Source organism: Diorhabda sublineata, chromosome X (genome assembly GCF_026230105.1).
Source record: "Diorhabda sublineata isolate icDioSubl1.1 chromosome X, icDioSubl1.1, whole genome shotgun sequence".
Classification (NCBI taxonomy): domain Eukaryota; kingdom Metazoa; phylum Arthropoda; class Insecta; order Coleoptera; family Chrysomelidae; genus Diorhabda; species Diorhabda sublineata.
In genome coordinates, this window is record NC_079485.1 from 7,247,845 (window position 1) to 7,269,254 (window position 21,410).

At 29.9% G+C, this 21,410-nt stretch overlaps 2 protein-coding genes across 2 annotated transcripts; one reads left to right on the plus strand and one right to left on the minus strand.

The window, feature by feature from the left end:
- The first annotated feature begins 16,477 nt into the window (after nucleotides 1–16,477).
- Nucleotides 16,478–18,287, plus strand: LOC130451471 (beta-1,3-galactosyltransferase 6). Its single transcript, XM_056790500.1, has 2 exons — nucleotides 16,478–17,656; nucleotides 17,983–18,287. The coding sequence occupies exons 1-2, from the start codon at nucleotides 16,851–16,853 to the stop codon at nucleotides 18,284–18,286; spliced, it is 1,110 nt and encodes a 369-aa protein (XP_056646478.1). The 5' UTR covers nucleotides 16,478–16,850; the 3' UTR covers nucleotide 18,287.
- On the minus strand, nucleotides 18,271–21,093 carry LOC130451470 (uncharacterized). The gene is made up of 2 exons (XM_056790499.1): nucleotides 20,793–21,093; nucleotides 18,271–20,447 (listed from the first exon to the last, which is right to left on the minus strand). Exons 1-2 carry the CDS (start codon nucleotides 20,949–20,951, stop codon nucleotides 19,455–19,457), a joined length of 1,152 nt encoding a protein of 383 aa, XP_056646477.1. The 5' UTR covers nucleotides 20,952–21,093; the 3' UTR covers nucleotides 18,271–19,454.
- Between the last annotated feature and the right edge of the window lie 317 nt (nucleotides 21,094–21,410).

The following is a 21,410-nucleotide window of genomic DNA, read 5'->3' on the forward strand; positions in this document are numbered from 1 at the left end:
AAAGGCGAATGACGAAAGCTTTTTATTCGTACCTCCTACGATTCTAGGTAGAGTAATTATGATAAGTTGTAACATGTCAACTAACTACGTATGCACATTTCATCTGTTCATTATCACAATGATAATAAACTGTTTGACCATTGAATATTTTTACAATAAATTGTTTATTATAGTTCTAATTAAAACTTTTCGTGACAAATAAAATGATTTATTTGACATTTGCTGTAAGTTAATTATTTATTGCAAAAATAGTAGGTCATATCGAAACAAGGTAAAGCTTATTCTTTCTTAAAGAGTCGTACTTCTATTACTTCATAAGATCTCGCTTTTATTAGTTTAAAACCAAGCAAAATAACTTTTAACAAAGAACAGTTAATTTACGCTATCACATCTTGGTTAAAATAAAGTTTTTATAAAATTCCAGCTCGACATACAAGCTAACAGATTGATTCAAACAAAATGAAGAGGTTATTTAGTTCTTATTTGTAAATTATATTAGTATATTTTCCATGTATGTAAAATTTTTTACAGTGTATATATTCAAACACTTGTTGCATAAAATTAATTCATCACAAGCAACCTGTGTATTTTATAAAAAAAACTCCCTAAAAAACAACCTGTGAAACATAAAAAAAATACAAAAAAAAGAACCCTCTAAAAAATAATAGTAAACACTTGCCAAGACTTCTGACTCCGCAATTAACCTTTACAAAAATAGATCGTCAAAAAAAGCAGATGTTGAAATTACTTCCACGTGTGACGTGTGCAACAGCTACAATGGGCCCTATCTATACTATAGGGCTACTAATCCCTCATATGCATAGTATAAAATATATAAAATGCACCTTTTTTTTTTTCGTTTTTGTATTATGTGAAGATGTATGGAAAGTATCTCGCACACTTCTGCCACGTCCTGTTTTTTCCCTTGTTATTATTATTTTATAAGGGTGGGAAAAAGTGGGGTGTAATTCCCTGTTTTTTAAAATTTCGTGAATATGATAATGAATGGAGAAGAGTGCCTAACACACTTACACCACGAACAGTTTTTTCCCTTTTAATATGTTGTGTTGGGGATGTGGGAAAGTGGGGTGCTTTTTTTGTAAAACTTTGAATGCTAGAAAATGGTTGTATTATAATCACACGCTTCTTGTAATGGCGTCGTTTATACATTAAACTGAATCTTCGAAAAAATCTTTGAAAGCTTCATAATTTGTAAAGTGAAACGCTTGCAAACATATAAATTATACATACTTATATACAAGAAATTCTAATTAATAATAGTTGTGACACCTACCAGAATATTGTTTTAATTAAATATTAATCTTATTTTGACGTACATTTACAAATTATGTATAGTTGAAATATTTGACTGACTCCAACTACGACATATCACCTAACATATATTATAACTGGTCCACTTGATATAATTAACCAAAAATAATATCAACTATTAACATGTCGAGACGGAACAATAGTTCGCTTCCAATGAAATTCAAAATTCCAAATATTAAAATATATTTACAGAAGAAAAAATATGTACTTCCAATAAAATCTTAGAATTAGAGAGCTACTCATTTCAAATAAAATATAACTATATAATACTTCATATAGGTAAGTTAATTCGAATTATCGGATTCCATTTTTTTTTTTGTTGTATACTGTTTATTGAGTAAAATAACCAGACAAACAAATCAATATAATAAAAAAATAATCAATCAAAACAATCAATGATCCGTAAGATATTAAACACGACAGTACGATATCGGACGAATACGATGGTACCTCCCAGCAATTAATTACTTTTTGGTTTTGGTTCACTAGATTGAGTTGTTCACTGTTTGTCCAGGTTCCAGCCATTCAAAATGAACAATTCCATATGCTTTAACAAAGACACAGAAGCGCTATTTTTGACTGTGTACCTGGCTTCATTTGGACAGAGCCTCGTTTTTCTCGTGTTTTGTATCATTATATAAGCCCAATGTTATTCCTGCCTCGAGTGATCAAGCGATCACAAAACGATTCTATAGGTCTTGTTGAAGTAATACGTTGCACATGATGGGTCGGTTGGCTTTGGGGTCCCAAATACCTGCTCTGTTTTTTGTTTCCAATCTACTGCAATTTTTCTTCGTCGACCAACATTTGTTCCACTTCTGCCTTTAACATATCGTTATCTAATGTTGTTGGTCTTCCTGATCGATAAGAGCCAGAATGATCGAAATTAGCACATATAAACTTGACATTTACGAACGTCTAATGCACTTAGACAAACAACGCAAACTAAAAAAATGCTGGATATGTTCTTAGGTATCTGGCAGGTTATTTCACTCTAAATTGTAGAAAAGGTCTAATCTCTAATTATTTATGAGTAACAATAACGTTAAAATGTCTTTAACATGACTTCGAAGTACACAATGAATCGACAAGTGATAATCAAATAGCAACATGCACAGAAACGACAATAGTTTCCGGTCCCCCTAATATATCAATTTTAATTATATTTTATTAATTTTGTTGTACCAATCGGTAAATAATTGCATTTGTTTTTGTTTATTACAATTTAAATTCTGACAATTAAGACTCTAAAGGCTTTATATGGTTAAAGCAGATTGTATTTTTATATTATTATGTTCTAAGTGACCTATCAGAAGGGTAATAATTTTGTCAATCAAAAAGGTCAAAGTTGAGCCAAAACATCAAAAAATATCTATAAAAAACAAATATTCCATTGCAAATAGGATAGGATATTAATTCAAGAACCTAAATGATATTGTGTACTGTTTTCGGAATATTTTGATTTGAAAACTATGTTGTCAATTTAAGATAGGCTCACGAGTATTATTAAATTGAAAAATATTAAAAAAAAATTGACCAAAAACATGAAGTACAACTAGTTAAAATGAGTACTTAGAATGTTCGTGTATTCTCCCACAATTTGAAGAATATATTAGTCTTCTAAACAGTGGATGAGATCATTTGAGTGATTATAGGCTCAGATTTATTTCTGAGGTATAATTTTTTCTTAAAATCAATTATTTATCTGAGTTTCTGCATCTGTACTTATCCGACTATTCATAAAAATATTACGCCAGCTTTCTTCACATTTCTATTGAAAATTTCTAGGCTAAATAAATTCATTTCATATGCATAGGAGGCCGAGGATCTTATGTAGCTGGGTTTACCATGTAAATTAACATAGGTAAACAATTCAAAATTGAAATTAAAAATAAAACTTGTTTTCATTTTCAATTTAACTTAACTTTGGATTTGGTGAATTGTAAAAGTTACCGTTTAGATGAGAAAAAAATCTAACGGACTATCCAAAGGTAACAAAAAATGTTAAAATATCCTATAAATATACCGTTTCCTTTGATAGTTATAACTGTAAATCTAATAACTGTAAAACTCTTTTTAAAACTTTGCAACCCTTCATTTTTTTGTAAAACGCTTAGTACAGCATTTATGATGTTTTCGTATATACTTGTATACCTACCAAAAACATGATGGAAGTCATTGTCGGTTTTAACATAAAAATATACAGAATGTGATTTCAATTTCGCACACTACGTGCGATAGGTCATTTCAAATTATTCGTTCATTTTGAAAGACTCACAGGCTAAATGTGTTGTGGTTTGTTTGATGTTTCATTGCTGGGATAAAAAACCTATTTAAATTTATTGTATGCGCTACGACAGATTTCTGATTTCGACAATGCCATTTTAACAATCAGCTACAAGCAAAAAATGTTAATAAATGGTAAAAACTGTTCACATGTGATCGTGTTATGACTATACACGCACTAGGATAACAACAAATAAAATCCAATTCACAAAATAAATTTTCATAAAGGCTAAAAATAAATGTAAGAAGGAGTAAAAATATTATACATACGAGGTGTGATTAGTAAATATGATGAATTATTTAATTACAAAGTGAAGAGGTAATATAAAATTTGAATTAATCTCCTACAAATTAATGGATTTTTCTAACAACAAATTCATTCCAATCTCAAATACATGAATGGAAGCATTTTTGGAATGGCTCACATATGCTGGGTTGAGAATGGTGCCAAAACGTTTCCCAGTTAGCGCATTTTTTATTTTCTGAAAGAACCTAAATCTGGTGAGCAAAGTAGATGTGGACAAACAAAATTACTTTTAGCGACGAAAAAGTTGTCATTATTAGCAAACTATTGACCAATTTTCCGGATTCTTTCTTCATAAAAGTTCTAGTATCACAATTGCCTATTTGAACGAACAAGCTTGTCCACTTTTTGCACATTTATTTATGAGGTCGAAGGCCGAGGTTTCTCGTCTTCATACTCCGAACCATTTAGATCACGTCATGTTCAATTTTCGGTTGAAATTTCAAATTTTGAACATTATCTACAAGAACTTTTGATTCTTATTACTTTTTGGTGCGTTTATTCTTAGATGATATTAATTTAGTTGTATAATAGATTCTAGATATTTAATAATTGTTATTATCTAAGCAGTTTGTTTATGCTGAAATGTCGAAAACTATAAAATTCGTAAGCCTCAGTAACCTATCAGTAAATATCATGAAAATTGATAGAAGTTCAAAAAGCTATAGACAAATGAAAGAACCCGTCAAATTTACCCATTGGTTTACTAGGGTAGAAAGGATCACATCATATGACCACAACCCGATTAATTTGATTAGTTTCCAAACAACAATGAACGTAATCCAGGTCAGTTTCCGAACATTCAGATCATGATTAGGTTAATCCGATCATTGTTTCTTGAACGTCCTTAAGTGTTGTTTAGGATCCTTGATTCAAGACAAATACTACAAAAACTATTTGACTAAAGTGGTTTTTAGTTTTAGTAAAATGAAAAGCAGGAAAAAGGTAAAGCTTGTCACTGCTTGTCTCAATACTAGTTTCTGAGTAATAAGCAGTGGCTGCTAAAAACATTAATTCTATTTCATTTTTTATATTTACAAGCCCTATATGAAAATTTTTAACAATTTAAAATACCTGGGACGTGTCAAAAATAGGTTCCTAACAAAGAGAAAGATAACAAAAGAAATGAAAATATTTTTTAAAAAGAAGTCACTCCTATACTTGTTTTCGTGGCAGAAACATGAACCACAATACAAAGCCTAAGAAATAAGTTAGATATTATGGAGTTCAGATATTTAAAGAAGATAGAAGGTAAAACAAGATTGATGGACTGGATTAGAAATTAATACATACCGAAAAATCTGAGAACCATCTATAGATTCTAAGATAGAACAAGCACAGCTAACATGGTTTGGTTCTGGCAGAAAGAAAAATTGGTAGAAGAGTAAACGCTGCAAGAACAGCAAAAAGAACACTGCATGGAATCGTATAAGACTGTGAAACCTACACCCACAAGGGTAGAAAAGCTTAGGGTTCAGCGAAGTATATGAAAATTCCATTGAAATACGATATTTCGTGTGTAAGTATAAATGAAGATTTATAAACTTGATGTTCCGTTCGCTGTCCACCGTCGCACTTGCCTACAATTATTCGCCATCCGTACGTACATAGAATACTCCACTTTTTTATTTATTTTTAAATATGTACGTGTTTTGTCTTCAAAAATAAAAAGGGGAAACCTAATATTTTATTGGTGGGGGATTAACTAACTCTTAACCCCGTAAACCCCCAAAAAGAAAACACAATAATTAACTTATGGTATGTATCATTTGAGTAGTGGAAACAAAATTGTGGCAACGCTATATATGTAAGCTTCCACGCATTCCAATTATTTTGATTTTGACAGTAAACGCAATCAGCAACGCCGAGCGGAACGTCAAATTTCTATGAAAGAAAAAGAGCATTTCAATTTAAATTATTTCTTAAGTTTAAAAGAAAATAATAAATTTTGCTTTGGATATTTCTCATTTTTTATGTATCGAACCATTTTATATATAGTCTTTGTTTCTGTTATTTTATAGTGTTTAAGAATTTAATATCAAAATTACAAAAAAGTATTCAATTTTGCGTATCTAACAAAAATACCATCCCAATGCGCAATCGCGGAATTTGCGTGTCAGATGCCTCGTTGGCCTTAAGCATAGTGGCATTACGTGTTTGGTTGGTCACAATGAAGAATAACAGGTCAGTTGTTTGTTTATGTTTGTATGTATCCAGAAGACATTACAAGTGCTTTCTACGCTTTAAAAACAAAGAGACTTGTTGTTTATGTTTGTACGGATCCAGAAAACATTACAAGTGCTTTCTATGCTTAAAAAAACAAAGAGACTTGCAGACTGCAATAATAACAATTTGGCTTGATAAATGTTTGAGTTTAAATAAAATTGGCACTTCTTCCCATTACTTCTCTAGGTGATCAATTCAAATGACATAAATGTTGACCAAATTGTCTTTCACTATATTGAACCAGAATACATCTACTGACAGATTTCTTCATCAGGTAGATCTGTCGATGCAACAGCAAAGGAAATGTATTAGATGCAGAAATTGTAAATGTGATAGCATGAGCAAATAAAGGTGTAGTCGATACAAAAAATAAGCAATTTCAGTATTTTTTACTTCGAAGTCATGTCCCTTCTTCAATTATTTCTGCTGTAATAAATATTATCATTCATTTGTTCATTACAATGTTTCTATAGGAAATGAAAAATAATTTGTTTATTCTTAATGTGGTATTAATCATTTTTTCGAAATAATTATGATTTTCTCTTGATGCCGTTTTCGCTTTTTCAAAAGTTATTCATGTAGTTTCAAATTCTGAGTATCGAATGCAATTTAGAGAAAGACCGGAGGAATGTCTTAACGTTAAAAAACATGGTATTAATATGTTATTTAATGAAATATATGAATATATACATATAACATAATTTATTCATTAACATAAATTTGAAGTAGGAAAATGAAGATATTATATACGTAATATGTAATTTTTTTACTAAATTTTAGTAATTTGTATTTTGTAATGATTCTAATACTTAAAATCAAGATCTTGATGCACTAATTATAATAAACAAAATAATTTGGTATATTGCTTACGTTACAAAGATAGTAATTTATAATACTAAAATGTATTGTGAAACATCGATCATTCCACCTACATTTGAAATATAACTTTTGTAGCTTTTTTATGTACGAAAATAATCTTTTTCAAAAAAAAATTCTATTCAAACCATAAAATGACCATCGATAGCAGTCTTTTTTAGAAAAGAGATCTATGAAGAAACCAATAATTTTTAAAGTACAAAAAGGTCGCTCGTGACTATACCAGCCAATAAATAAAATATCAGTGACAATCCGAGATTCGAGGCCCTTTTGTAATGGGCATGTGTGCTGAGTAGCCAGGTGCCCCTTATTTGCCGCGTGGACACTGGTCTTTCTTTATTTTGGCACCGTTTTTTTTTATTCGTCGTTTTTGCCTGAATTGACCCCATTCTGTATTTGCAGTACTGATTGATTATTTTCTTCACTGCGGCTTATATGAATCGTCTTAACCATTGTAATCCATCGAAGAAATGAATAATATTTAACGAAAACTTTTAAATCCAAACCGTTTACGGACTAATTGATAATTTTAATAAAATAAGACCATTTCGCGTATTTAAGAATGTTTTATTAGCGTTACGGTGTTAAAATTAAATAGTATACAAAAACTAAAACACACACGCATTTTGAGATGATTAGAAATTTTTATATTAGAATGCTTTGTCAATGTTGTGAGATTAATATGTAATATAAAATTCAGGAAATGAGTGTCCTCATAAAATCATGAAGAGTCCTTTCTCTAACAAAATTTTCTTTGAAGATGGACACTTAAATTTTGTAAATTCCGTTCATTCGCCAAAGTCTAACCAGTGGTATTTTTTCAACAGTTGTGTTATATAATAAAAAGGTGGAATTACCTTTTTTAGGGCACCAAAGGAACAGATTCGCTTCCTGGACAGTGCTTACTGAGATGTACGGAAACACCCGACATGGAACAAGCTAAGGGACATATAGTTACGCTTTCTTCTTGTCTTACCAATCAACTACTCCGTTAAGACAAGCAGGAAATACGACTAATGAAACGCACACGTGCGGGACTCAAGCACATGGACAAACCTTATAGTTTGATCAGTGACGTTGAAAGGCTCAAGTCAAGGTGTCTGATAAGCTGGGACACGACGAGCCAATCAGAAGACCTATGTGCGCAACTTGACAGCACACTAGCTTAACTACGATCGACTACCTTATATATAACCCAATCTATTTTTCCAGATAATTAAAATATTACTTAAATTGCCTATTTATCTGAAACCAAAATGTGATCCTTAAATTTTTTTCCTGGAGCCAATAGATGCGGTGAAACAACTACGTGATAGCGTGTTTCAATTACAATGTAATTATTTTTTCTCCGAATCTGTTGGTTCTAAGAAAACTTTTACATATTAGTATATGGCCTTTTTTCCGTCCATCTGTCTGTAGTAGCGTATCTCCTCACAGGAAGCATGTAGCGAACTCGGGTGTTTCGCATTTAATTCCTGTATAACTGTAAAACTGAAGAAATTTTGGGAATTATTAGTAAAAAATTAATCAAATCAACCAAAATGAGATTTTTTCCATACAAAAGATCTCAACAACCACCAAATTGGAAAATTTTTTGAAAACAACATATATCATCGATCAAGTATCTTCACAGAAGCTACACAAACGCAAACATAACAACACGATGGAGTCTTTGCTAAATTAAGCACTTACAACATTTAAAATTTTATTAAACTAAGTATTATGAGAATTGACAAAAAAATAATGAGAACAAAATTATTACATAACTGAATACAATTATCATTTTAAGTTATATAGTCTAATCAATAAAAACTTTCATTTCTGCGTTATCAATAATTTTAATTTAGTGCTATAAATAGGGATTAACGTGACTGTTTATACATTGTTGCGACGCCGTTAAAGAGGGTACATCGAATAAAATAATTTTTATAGCATATAATGTTAATTTAAAAATTTGAGAAAAATATGGTATTATATAGGCACTTAAAAGAGTAAATTCTCGTTAAAAAAAATTGATATCTATTTATATACGAATAGGGTTGTCTGAAGAAATGTTCATTATAGAAAATCATAATTTATAGGAGCAATCGTATATGAATTGTCGCATTTAGAAATACCCTGTGTGTTAATAATATAAACTGAAATCAAAGTCTGAAAATCCCATTTCCACTTACTAAACTTTCTACTTGATTAAATTAATTATTAATTGAAAAAAAAGATAGTGTTTCCATGTATGGCAGGGGGTCTATTATCTTGATGTATAACTATTTTTACATTACGAAAATATGTATGACAACTTCCACTTGACCTCCAAAGATTCGTTGTTTTGATTAATGGTTGTAATAATCTCCACAAATAAATTCCTTAAAATTGTTCAAACGATCTTTATTGAATTTTACATTAATCGAATAATGCAAATATCTGAAAAACAATTCCCATTACCAATAACTGGAAATGACATTTTTTGTCCATTAATCCTCATGTATTATCAAATAATTTTGATTAACAAAAAGAAATCCTATAATAAATACGTTAACTCTATCGACAAAAGCTCTTTCTGATAAACTGAGACTTATTTACCCTTACTACTCAAGATCTTACAAGTCTGAAGTAGTCTTAAACCTCTTTGTGTGGATCTTTGTAAACTTATTCCGCCTCATGTAAGTGAATGGTAATTAGAAAGAGACAAGGAATTTAACAGATTTATTAGTTCAACGAGTTAACTTATATGCCAAAACTCTTGTAGTGTACCATGAAAAGTTTTACTTTAAAAAAGTTTTTGTAGATTGAATTGTAAATTTCAAATTTCCACCGAAAACCGAACACCGCGTTCTGAAATTGGTCAAAAGCTCGTTTTGGTTTAGGATCCGCAATCAACTGATAGGTACTCTACATGATCCCGGACCATAAGTTCCGAAGAGCCCTATAATATCGATTGGTGTAATACTAAATCTAACCAGCATCTAAACCGAAAGAAATGTTATCTAATTGACTACAAAATAAAATGAACTCTCTAATCAATAGCAACTAGTCAGAAAAATGAACGAACTTACTTACAAACAAATCATGGAATGATGACGAAGTAAAATAAGAGTAGTTAAAAACAGTATTTATTCTATTAAATATCTATTTTAGTTTAATCTCGTGAAAAATATTTTGAATGACATCAATTACAGCTGAACAATTGCTTTATTTTTTTTAACATACACTTTTGAGAAAGATTACCATGTCCAATAAATCCGCATTTATGATTAGCATCCCCATTTCTTTCAATGAATGTTTTTAATAGTACTTAAAGGTCGTTTAGCAATTGAAAATAATCAATCAAAAATGTTGAACAAATATCTATTTCGGCCCATTATTAAAAAACTATTCTTTACACCTCTCAATCTCCACAATTTTGTGTCAAATAATCTTTGAAAATTTTTTACGCAAGTCATACATTGAGGACCCACAAGATACGTTTCTTTAGAAAACTCATCAATCGCAAGTGCAGATGAATTTCGTGATTTTAATGCAACGTTTTGCTCATTCAATACATGAATAGAAGAACTAACGACATTGTGAAAAGATACGGCAAAAATCTACCTCAAGATTGTTTTTTAAGAGACAGCCAGTGATTGATTACTTTTTTGTACTTTTCCAGTTTTTATATACCTTTTACTTCAAATAGCGGGTGTTTATTTCAGTAGCGCCTCGTCGATGTGCAAGTCATTATAACAACAAAACTTTTTTGTATCATCTATTTATATACAAGAAAACACATAAATTCCAAATTGTTTGTATAAAACGGTTCCTTATACAAAAGACAGTTCTCATTTTTTAATTTTTAATTTCAACTCTTCTTTCGTTGTAAAGAAATTGTTTCGTAAAATTTGAATTTATTTGTATCTTTAGGAGTGATTTAAATAATAGATGCTGATGATGACGAAGATGAAAAAGTATATTGTCAACATATAGGTGCAGAAATTTAAACGTACGTTGATCATAGGAACCTTTATCTTATAATAATACTATAGTAATACCATAAGGTGTGGGTGTTTTAAACTGTATCCCATTGCTCCCGAACTTATATATACATCAAACTTTCACACAAACATCATACCTTATGGTATAAACATTACAACAATTTTTTTAATAATGTCAACTTTGTCACATTATGCATTAATGAATTTTAATTTTACTCAATAATGGACTTCTTAACTAATTCACGGCCATTGAGCTATTAAAGTTATTAGATTCACACTTAATTCAATTAATAATATTTAACAGTCAATAAAAAATAATTTTTTTCGTAGTTTTCATTTTTAAATATCACTTTGAAAGTAACGCTGTCTTTTGGTATAATTTTGAATCTCATTTGATTCTTGTAGTGCCTTTTTTGAGGTTAACAAGGCATGTCATAAGCAAATTAAATTGAAAAAAACAATTGAGTCATTTTACAATAAAGACTTATAAATAGATCATACATCATAAATGAATAATAAATTCCAACAGTATACCACATAAAAAAAAAGAAAAACAAAACCATAATTATGGCTTGAATGACTTCTGGCTTTGATTTTTCGCAACATCTTGACCATATTTAAAACAGGCTCTGATAACAATATCAAAGTTTTATCTTTGACCGTGTAATCAAAAAGGAACTAGTTTTTTCATAGAAACCTGTTTACAAAAAACGAAAAGTACAAATGTTGCGAGTTCATCCTCTTTAGTTAACTGCGAGAAACTAACTCAATTTCGAAAACGTCCATATTATTTTCATGTTGTACTTTTGTCATGGGTAGAATTGTGGCATATCCAAATAAAGGTTTATTCTATGGCGAAATTACCTGACGTATTAACTTAACTGTACTGCAATAATGATCATGCGTGTACGGGTAGAAGCAGATAAAAGATCACGAAGATAGAGGCAACCACTAAGCGACAAAATATTAAATTCAAACTATCTCTAAGAGACTGTTTTGCTACTACACATCAAATTGCTAGTTTAGAGAGGAAGGTAGACCTGTTACTATATCTACATTATATCGCCGCATCCGAGCGTTTGATCTCTTTTCATACCGTCCACGGTTATTACTTCCTTTGAATGCGGATCACTGCCATCAACATTTACGCTGGTGCAAAAGCCGGCAGCAGTAGGAGCTGGTGTAACGCGATTCTGTTCAGGTTCACATGACGGCTATAGAAGAGTAAGACGTCGTCATGAGGAGCTACGTAATATTAGATTTGCTATTGACAAGTATGTGGACTGGACTGTTGTAGTAACGGTTTGGGGGGTTATTAATTATAATAGCAGATCACAAATTGTGTTTATTCGAGGAAGTATGACATCTGAGCGTTATGTTGATAAAGTGCTACAAACCATAAGTCATTTTTAAGCAATACAACACACGTCGAATTATTGAGTTTCTCTAAAAGGCTGTTTTGACGTGACCAGCCCAGTAACCAGATTTGAATCACATTAAAAATAATAGGGAAGAAGCACTGTCTAATTTACATCACCCTACACAGACTCTAGAACACTTACTCTACGAAGTTAAATTTACATCCATCACTTCCTTTTGTCTATACCTAGACCATTGACTTACGGGTTGGAAATGTGGGGAGTGGTCTCGGTTTCACCCTAGAGTACCAAACTTCTTTGCGAGTGTAGTGATTACCAGACCATCGTAAATGTAACGATAACTAATATTGAAACAATTTCTTCAGTTTGAAGTAGTTTAATCAGTTTAAGTTATTGTTTTTTATTAGCTTAGACATATTGATATATTTATTGCAAAAAATCAGTCTGTCGCGCAATGCATACAACAATTAGCGCGATACTCACCGCATATGGCTCTTTACTCATTTCTAGCATAAAATTTCTACGCCAAATTGGTTTATTGTTTACCTTATGACTGTTGAAGTTATAAAATACGAAAGAGTTGATTGCAGCAAAATTTAACATATTGTAAAAAATTCTCAATGGCCAGCATCTATTCATCCTATTACAATTCATATTTGAACATAATTGGTCAAATGTGTCAACACCACTTTTGTCAGCGTTATAGGAATGTATAATCTCTGGTTTATTTGTTGTTGGATTTAATACTGCATCTTCATGCATAGTCGACAGTAGCAGTAGCAATTTATTCCTCTTCGGCATAAATGAGACAAACGTTTTACTTTTTTCAAAAAAACATAGATGTACCAGATACGATTTTTTGCATTCAACATTTCCCGAAGTATCTGCCTTTTGTTTTTCCTTATAGTGCCTAATATAGTTAAATTATAAGGCTCGTCCATCAGCTCTTCCGCTAATTCAACAGACGTAAACCAGTTGTCGATGGTTATATGTCTTTTGGTACCGTGAACAGATGTAATTACTATGTGTAAAACATTTAGAAGCATGTTATACATAGTAATTAGCTAAAGGTAGACATCCGTGATAGTTTTCTTTCCTAAATATGGCGCGATATTTATCATATATTTTGTTGAGGAATCACATTCAGAATACACATCGACCACAGAAACATAACAATTGTTCATCAATTGTAATGTAGGATGTTTGTGTGTATGGAGTTTTGCAAGTATATATCAAAATATACCAAATTTCTAAAACTGGCGCAAATGTATCGTTTTGTAATCTTTCTAGTAATTTTGCTCTCAAACCGTAAGCAATCTAAGAGAAACCGAAATCGAGAGCTACTCATTGTTGCCCTTTACAAACTTCCCGAAAGATTGCGATCAAATAACTGCTTGGCATTCATATGATTGTTTCTCATAGAATCAATAAATCCAAAAGAGCCAGAATTTCTTCTTTAGATGTTTCTGAAGTCGTTGAATCTTTTGTTTTGTTTTTGACTGCTTTATAGGAAATTCCTTTATTTGTAAATTCAATTATTTTTTCAACTATGCCATCATTTATAAAATGTATAAAACTTTCTTTAGGATGCAGTAGATTCTTAGCCGCACCCTTCGGCCCTTGGATAAAATGAATTATATATCTTTTAGATACCCTCTTTGATTGTAACGGTGGTATTGTTGACCATCTATGCTTATTTTTGCCCTTCAATTGTGTTTTGTCAGGTTTTATTATCGTAGAAACAGTGGAATATTATCCTCCTCATCTCCATTAGACTTTACAATTTCATTATTTGAATCAATAATTTCATCTACATCTTGAATAAAATCACCCACGTCCATAAGATTTGATCTAATATTATTGTCTTATAGATCATTACTATCCTCAGAATCATCATCAACCCTACCATTCATTATTTTTTCGACTTCTGTCGCAATTTCTGCATATTTTGATGTGAATGCCATTTTTTGCATCTCACTTAGAAAATAAAAATATTATACTCCTCACGCTAAAATACAAAAGAAACACTCACCTTTCACAAAACAACTAAAAAAATAGTGTTCCCTAAACACCTGACCGTCGTAATATTTACGAGGAAAAGTCAATCACCCTAAACTCAAGAAACAATTTAATAGGGGTGGGCAAAATAATCGATTAATCGAAAAATAATCGATTAATCGGGTGATCGATTAAGTTGCAGTTAATTGAACAATCCATTGGATATTTTGCGCAAATGGCGCCAGTTCACATTGGTTTTGAGCTAAATCCCTCAAAGGAACTTAAATAAGGGATAATTTTGATTGTTTCGACCAATAAATTATTTTTAACTGAGGTAAAATTAAAAAATAATTGTTGAGCATAAAAACAAAGAATACTTACATTAAAAAGGAGATGCTTGAACCATCTATATAAGGAGAAGGCAAAATTGGGGCCAACAAATAATTCTGCGTATAAATGAAATAGCTATATTATTTGATATACGAGCTACTCTAACTAATTATGGATAATAAATCAGGTATAAACCGGTATAAAATAGAATCACTAATAAATGCTTTTGTTTTTAGAATGTCAAGTTATAAAGAGGAAATGGAAGATCTTTTGTCGCCAAGCAATATGATCCAAACTACTGATGTAGACGAAATCTCAGTAGTATCGACAGAATCGACTTCTTCTTCATCATAATACAAATCCCTTCAACTTCCAAACTTATTTTATTAAAAAAAGCAAATAATTTCATAAAAAATGAAAACAATCTTAAAAGAAAAACCTACAAATGAAGTTATTTTCCATCAAACATTCTGCCTTGTCCTGTTGTGAAAGAATAAAAATAAACTACTAATCATCTAAATTATTTTTAATATTTTATGCTTATGATTATATTTCCTTGGAATATAACATAAGAGTAAATTGGCCATAAAATCAGAACATAACTCTACCAGACTGCAAAATTCTGAAAATGTTGGAAAGAAGTACTCAATATGAAATGATATGTCTAAGTATCTTTTTCCCTTCCATTATCTAAAGTTTTCATCCTCTACTAGTCCACTTCTATTATTACTTCCATATCTTTCCCTATTAGGTAAATATGATTCAGGATTTGGTTTTAGCTGAACAATCTCCTCATATTGTTCTTAAAATTTGCCATCATTTTAGTTCTATTTTCTACCTAATGAAAAAACTGTATATTAATTTAAGAAATTCCAAAAAGAAAATTATACATGTAAACAGTTCTAAGATTAAAAAATGTAGGAAAAAAGTATTTTGTGTTTTGGCATTGCCATTTTGTTTTTTATCATATAGATGCCTTCTCAATATCTTTTCCATATATAGGAATGTCTGTATATTTCTAAAATAATTATTTTATTGAGTTTCAATATATAATACAATGGGAACTTGATTATAAACATAATTTATACCTTTAAATGACAATTATAACATAGTTTAAAGCTTGATACTAAATTAAAATTACCAAATATTTTAATAAGATTAAACTATATAGTAGTACAGATATAAAAACTCTTCTCCATCCCTTTCTTCAACCTCATTTACTATTAAATGAATGCTCAACAAGGCTCTACTATAATATATATTCTCTGTTAGATAGATAGCTTGGAATAAAATGAAATAAAAGTAATTTCAGCAGATATCAATTTTAATACAAAATTCCATTGTTTACCTGTGAACTAATATTTGGAGATTGTTGCCAATCGAATTACAGCTCTCCTGCTTTCCCGATTTTCTCATTTCATCGATTAAATCTGCAGCTACATTCTTTCAATATGATTAAATAGTAGTTCTTGTATCAAATATTAATCCACAGCAAGAATTGTAGGGTTTTATAACTAGAATTAACTTTTTTATTAAGTTTTGGAACTCCTCTTTATTTTTATTTTCTTACTATTGAAGATACTTTAATATAATACACTTCTAAGTATCAAAGCTATTTTGATGTTTGGTTGATGCTTTCTTTTTCATTTTTTTCAATTTCCATTGATTATGTATTACCACCAATATTTTTAGTTAAAAAAAATTCTTGGTATTTTCTTTTTCAAGTATTCTTAATAACATTTGTTCCTACCCTTACTACAGGTTATTATTTTTGGATAGTGTTTTTCATTTTCAACTATCACCATTCGAGTATATAATCTTTGACTATCACAAGCATGAATATCTGGGGTTAAGTAACATTTTAAATGATAAATCTTCTTTTTAGGTGAATTCATTACCATATAGCATGAAAACCTGCAGCTACAAGTTTGTATTTTTTAAATATAGTAATGAGTTCGAAGTGCTGTGTGATATACTTCCATATACTGTATTTATTATTTTCCTCCAGCCATGTAGTCTTGTTGACTAATGACCCTATAACACATCGTATATAATTCATCTATTGATGTACATTAAACCAGAAGAAGAATGTATTCGAATCGAAGTATATCCAAAAATAAATAAAATTGTGTATAATACTAAGGGAATGTAATGTACGGATTTTTAAAAAAACGACACCAAATTGTAGCTTTTGTAGTATTAGCTTTCATTTTGGGCTGTATGTTTACGATAGCAATCATGCCAATAGATCGTTCGTGCAAAATAGAACAGACGGATAAGGAATTTAACATAATGAAAAATTCAAAATTCAAAAGCCCTGAAGTTATAATACTTATATTGTCAGCTCCAAATAATTATAATAAAAGAAAGACTGTAAGAGAAACTTGGCTCAAACTTGAAGATAATTCAGAAAATATCAATAAACGATTCAACTATAAACATTATTTTGTTATAGGAACACTTTTTTTGCCCACTAGAGAAAGTAAGAAAATTGAAGAAGAGCAACTCTTACACAAAGATATTTTATTGTTACCAATTCAGGATTCATATAAAAATCTAATTGAAAAGATTAAATATAGCTTCCATTGGTTAGACACACAATTTAATTATGGATTAAATTTTAAATATGTTTTGAAATGTGATGATGACAGTTTCGTAAATTTGAACAAATTAATGTTAGAACTTACACATATAGAAAACAATTATCTAAAAATTTCATCAACCATGAACGATTTAAAAACTAACATTATTTCCACAAATTATCAAATGGGTAATAAGAAACCCATTGACCTATATTGGGGATATTTTAATGGAAATGCTAGAATAAAAACCAAAGGAAAATGGAAAGAAACAAATTGGATAGCATGTGATAGATATGTGCCATATGCATTAGGTGGAGGATATATGCTTTCCAAAGGGCTTATTTCATATATTTCAAAAAACATGGAAGATTTAAAGTAAGAATACTTATTTTGAATATAAAATTATATTTATTTGCATTATACAAAGGGTTTTGGATTGCCCATTTAACTGACATGTAAAGAAAATTATTGACTGATTTAATTTCTTTTAATTCATTTTTTTCTGAATTTTTTCATTATAGTAATAACTATGGCCAACATTTAATATATAACTTAACATTTGACAGCATTTAGGATATGAATTTAGTTAAGAGATATAAATAACATTCTACATTAGGTTCGATGGATTTATAATGTTTCGTATGTTTTAAAAAATTGTATATCCAGTTGAAAAGTCTCAATTAACTATTTTGATATTACAGGTCATTTAACTCTGAAGATATAAGTGTTGGATTCTGGTTATCGCCAGTTGCTAATATTCTCAGAATACATGATATTAGATTTGATACAGAGTGGACTTCACGAGGATGCAAGAATCACCACCTTATTACTCACAATATTTCTCCTAATGAAATGAAAATATTATACAATAACTTGTTACAAACCAATCAGATGTGTATTCATGAAAGTACAAAAAGACATGATTACATTTACGATTGGAATGTACCACCTAGCCTATGTTGTAAAACCAGTCAAGAAAAAGTAATAAAACTTGAGAAAATTTGAAGCTGAGTTTACTAATACTGTGTAATCCAACATTATGTAAAATTCGATTTTTTGAAAATTGAACAGATTATATCTGTACTTGCTTAAAAATAATCAGACTTGAATTAGTTTAATCATAGAATGAATTTCTCTCTGATTATGACAAAATTCAAATCATGCATGAAAATACACGACCAAGTGATGTTTCAATTGAGTAAAAAAAATTATAGAGACCAATACCCATTTAGTAAGCATGAAAGTATGATCATCAAATTGTATAAAATCTCTTTTAAAGGACTAACATGCTCAAACTAATACTTACCATCTAAATATATGTGGAAATGAACCTGAAAGGAAACTCAGAAATATGAGATTTTTTCGTTCTGATAATAAGCAGATACAAATCCTAAATACCTTCCTTACCAGTTACTACCTCATAAAATTATCTAGCTGAAATTGAAGTATAAATTATGTGGAAAGGAATAAAAAGCTCATCATATGGTTCTAGAATGCTTCGCCATTACAAACACACAAAAAGAGTATTTGACAAGAATGTGTAAGAACAAAGATAATGGGGGCATAATAAACCTTAATGTTGTACATCTTCAAAATAATACCATGCTGGATCCCCATTTCAGTCTAATTACTCTTATAGCTGACAATTACATAAAACTGTTTTTATATAAAAAAAATGAATGAAAAAAATGAAATTATTCATCAACAATATACAAATTATCAAAGAACAAATACGATTTATTTTTTTATTTTAAAAATTAGTTTCTAACAGTGCAGCTTCATTCACTAGTCACTTGGGGAGGGTTACCATGGTCACAAATATCTGGTTATCAATTTCGATATTTGAAGACATGAATTATTAAAAAATGATAAACTTTTGTTGTTTATTTTAGAATGTAATTTTTACCATGATTATGTTATATTTTAGAATATTTCCATTTTTATTATTTTTTTATAATTCTATTGATTTTTATATTTGCATAGAAGACTAGTAGATCTATCACGCCTAGAGCTTATATAGACACTAAGTTCTAGTAATTGACTTTTTATAAAAAATTTTATTTAAATTAATTCATGTATAATACAAAACTAACACTAGTATTTTGTCAAAAAGTGAACAATAACTAATGGCTCTTCTGAAAACATAAAGTAAGTAAAGAAAAAACAACTATATTCATAGATACAATGTAGTATCTTTATTGTCCCAATCACTTTTTCTAGCCTTGGCCTTATTTTTGTCCATATGCCTTGGAGGTGTATTCTCACATTGTACTTGATCTTTAGCATTACCTTTTCTTGATTTAAACACTGGAATTTTACTAACAACGTAATCAGATCTGGGTTTGTCACTAACTTTCAACTTTTGTGTAGATTTAGCTATAAATTCATTACCATTTCTATTTTTTAAAGGTGATCTTTCCATATTTTCTCTCAATTGTACAATTCTAGGACATACAACAAAATCATCTTCATATATAAGATTTGTCAATTTTTTATCCAACTCCTTGACATCTGCAGTTATATTAATCAATGGTTTTGAAGGTTGTGACTTTATTTCTTCATGACATACACTTGAGCTTGTAAATATACCAGCTGGAGCTTCACGTACTTCTACTTTTACTGGTGCATCTTGTTCTGCTTCAGTTTCAGCGACTATTTGCATACTTTCAAAATTGGTGTTAATGTTTTCCATTATTTGTGGCATTTCATCAAGCACATCTTTTGAAGAATCAACAGAATTATATATATCAATCTTATCTTCCTTAGCTATGTATTCATCATCTAAATGTTTATATTGATCATTCTCTTCAATTCTATATTTTTCTTGCAATATTGAATCTAAATCAGTTTCTGTATAATCTATATTTGTTTCTAATAGACCTACTAAAGAACGTCTTTTGTGTGAATCTAGACGGACTCTTATGGGACTACTTTCAAGAAGTTTTGGAGGAATACTGGAAGATTGTGTATCTATTAATTCTGCTAAATTAGCTTTGTCCAAATTTTTATTGTGTAGTTTTCTACGGGAATCAGAAATTTTAGAACCTATTATAATGGGTGTTCTTTCAAAATCTGTTGTGGGAGACCTCGGATCTACTTCTAAGAGAATATTTTTATTCCTTATAGGCATTCTTGGTTCAAGAGTTTCAGTGGATGAAGTTAGTAACTACAACAAAAAAGAAAAGGTTGATGCTTTTTTCAAATCTGTCTCAAGTCTTCTAAGAATGGAAAAGAAAAAACAAAAATACAACATTATATACATCATTACATACAATACAATGAAGTACAATTAATCAACAAATGCAAGTAAAAATATCTGAAAAATTTTCTTAAACCAAACTATTCAATTCTCAATATATCTTTCATTATAGAGAGAAGTAAACTTATACTTTACGTTACTGTTGCATATTTGCTTTCATTGTGGCTACATTGCTGTAGAAATAATTTGACAAGATATTGAAAAGGTGAATGATTTACAAGTATATTAATGTATAATTGAGAGTTGCTTTACCTCTAAAGGTGTCCTAACTATATTCAAACTTGGAGAACGAGGATCTAATTCTTGAATATGGGTAATTTTGTTTGACAATTTTGGAGTAGATGGTACATTTTCTTCAAGTAATTCATCAGCAGGAATTTCCGCATCAAATTTGCTATTAAGTATACCCATTGTAATGAATTTTATCAAACAATACTTATAACAACAGGTCCATTTAAAAGTACATTTAAGTGAATTTACCAGATCAAAACCGTTAAACGACTTTGACTTTTAAAACAGAATATCATATAACAATTTTCTTAGCACGGAACTATAAAACTTAAAACCAACCATGTGAGACCTCTATGTTCTATGATATAACTGTGATAGTACGAACATAGATGATTATGATTTGTAATTGGGTAATGATCCGATAATTCAGCATCCAAAGTAATTGAAAATGCAGAAATTTGATGATGGCAGTGAAATTATTATTTCTTAATGAAAATTATTGAGCATTTATTAGTAAGACAAACTGTTTTATTTGAAAGTTAATTCGTAGTACGGGGCAGTATATGAAAGATTATATTACAATTCAATAGAATTTTAGTAGTGCGCATATAACCTATCAATATATTTATTTGTATAAGA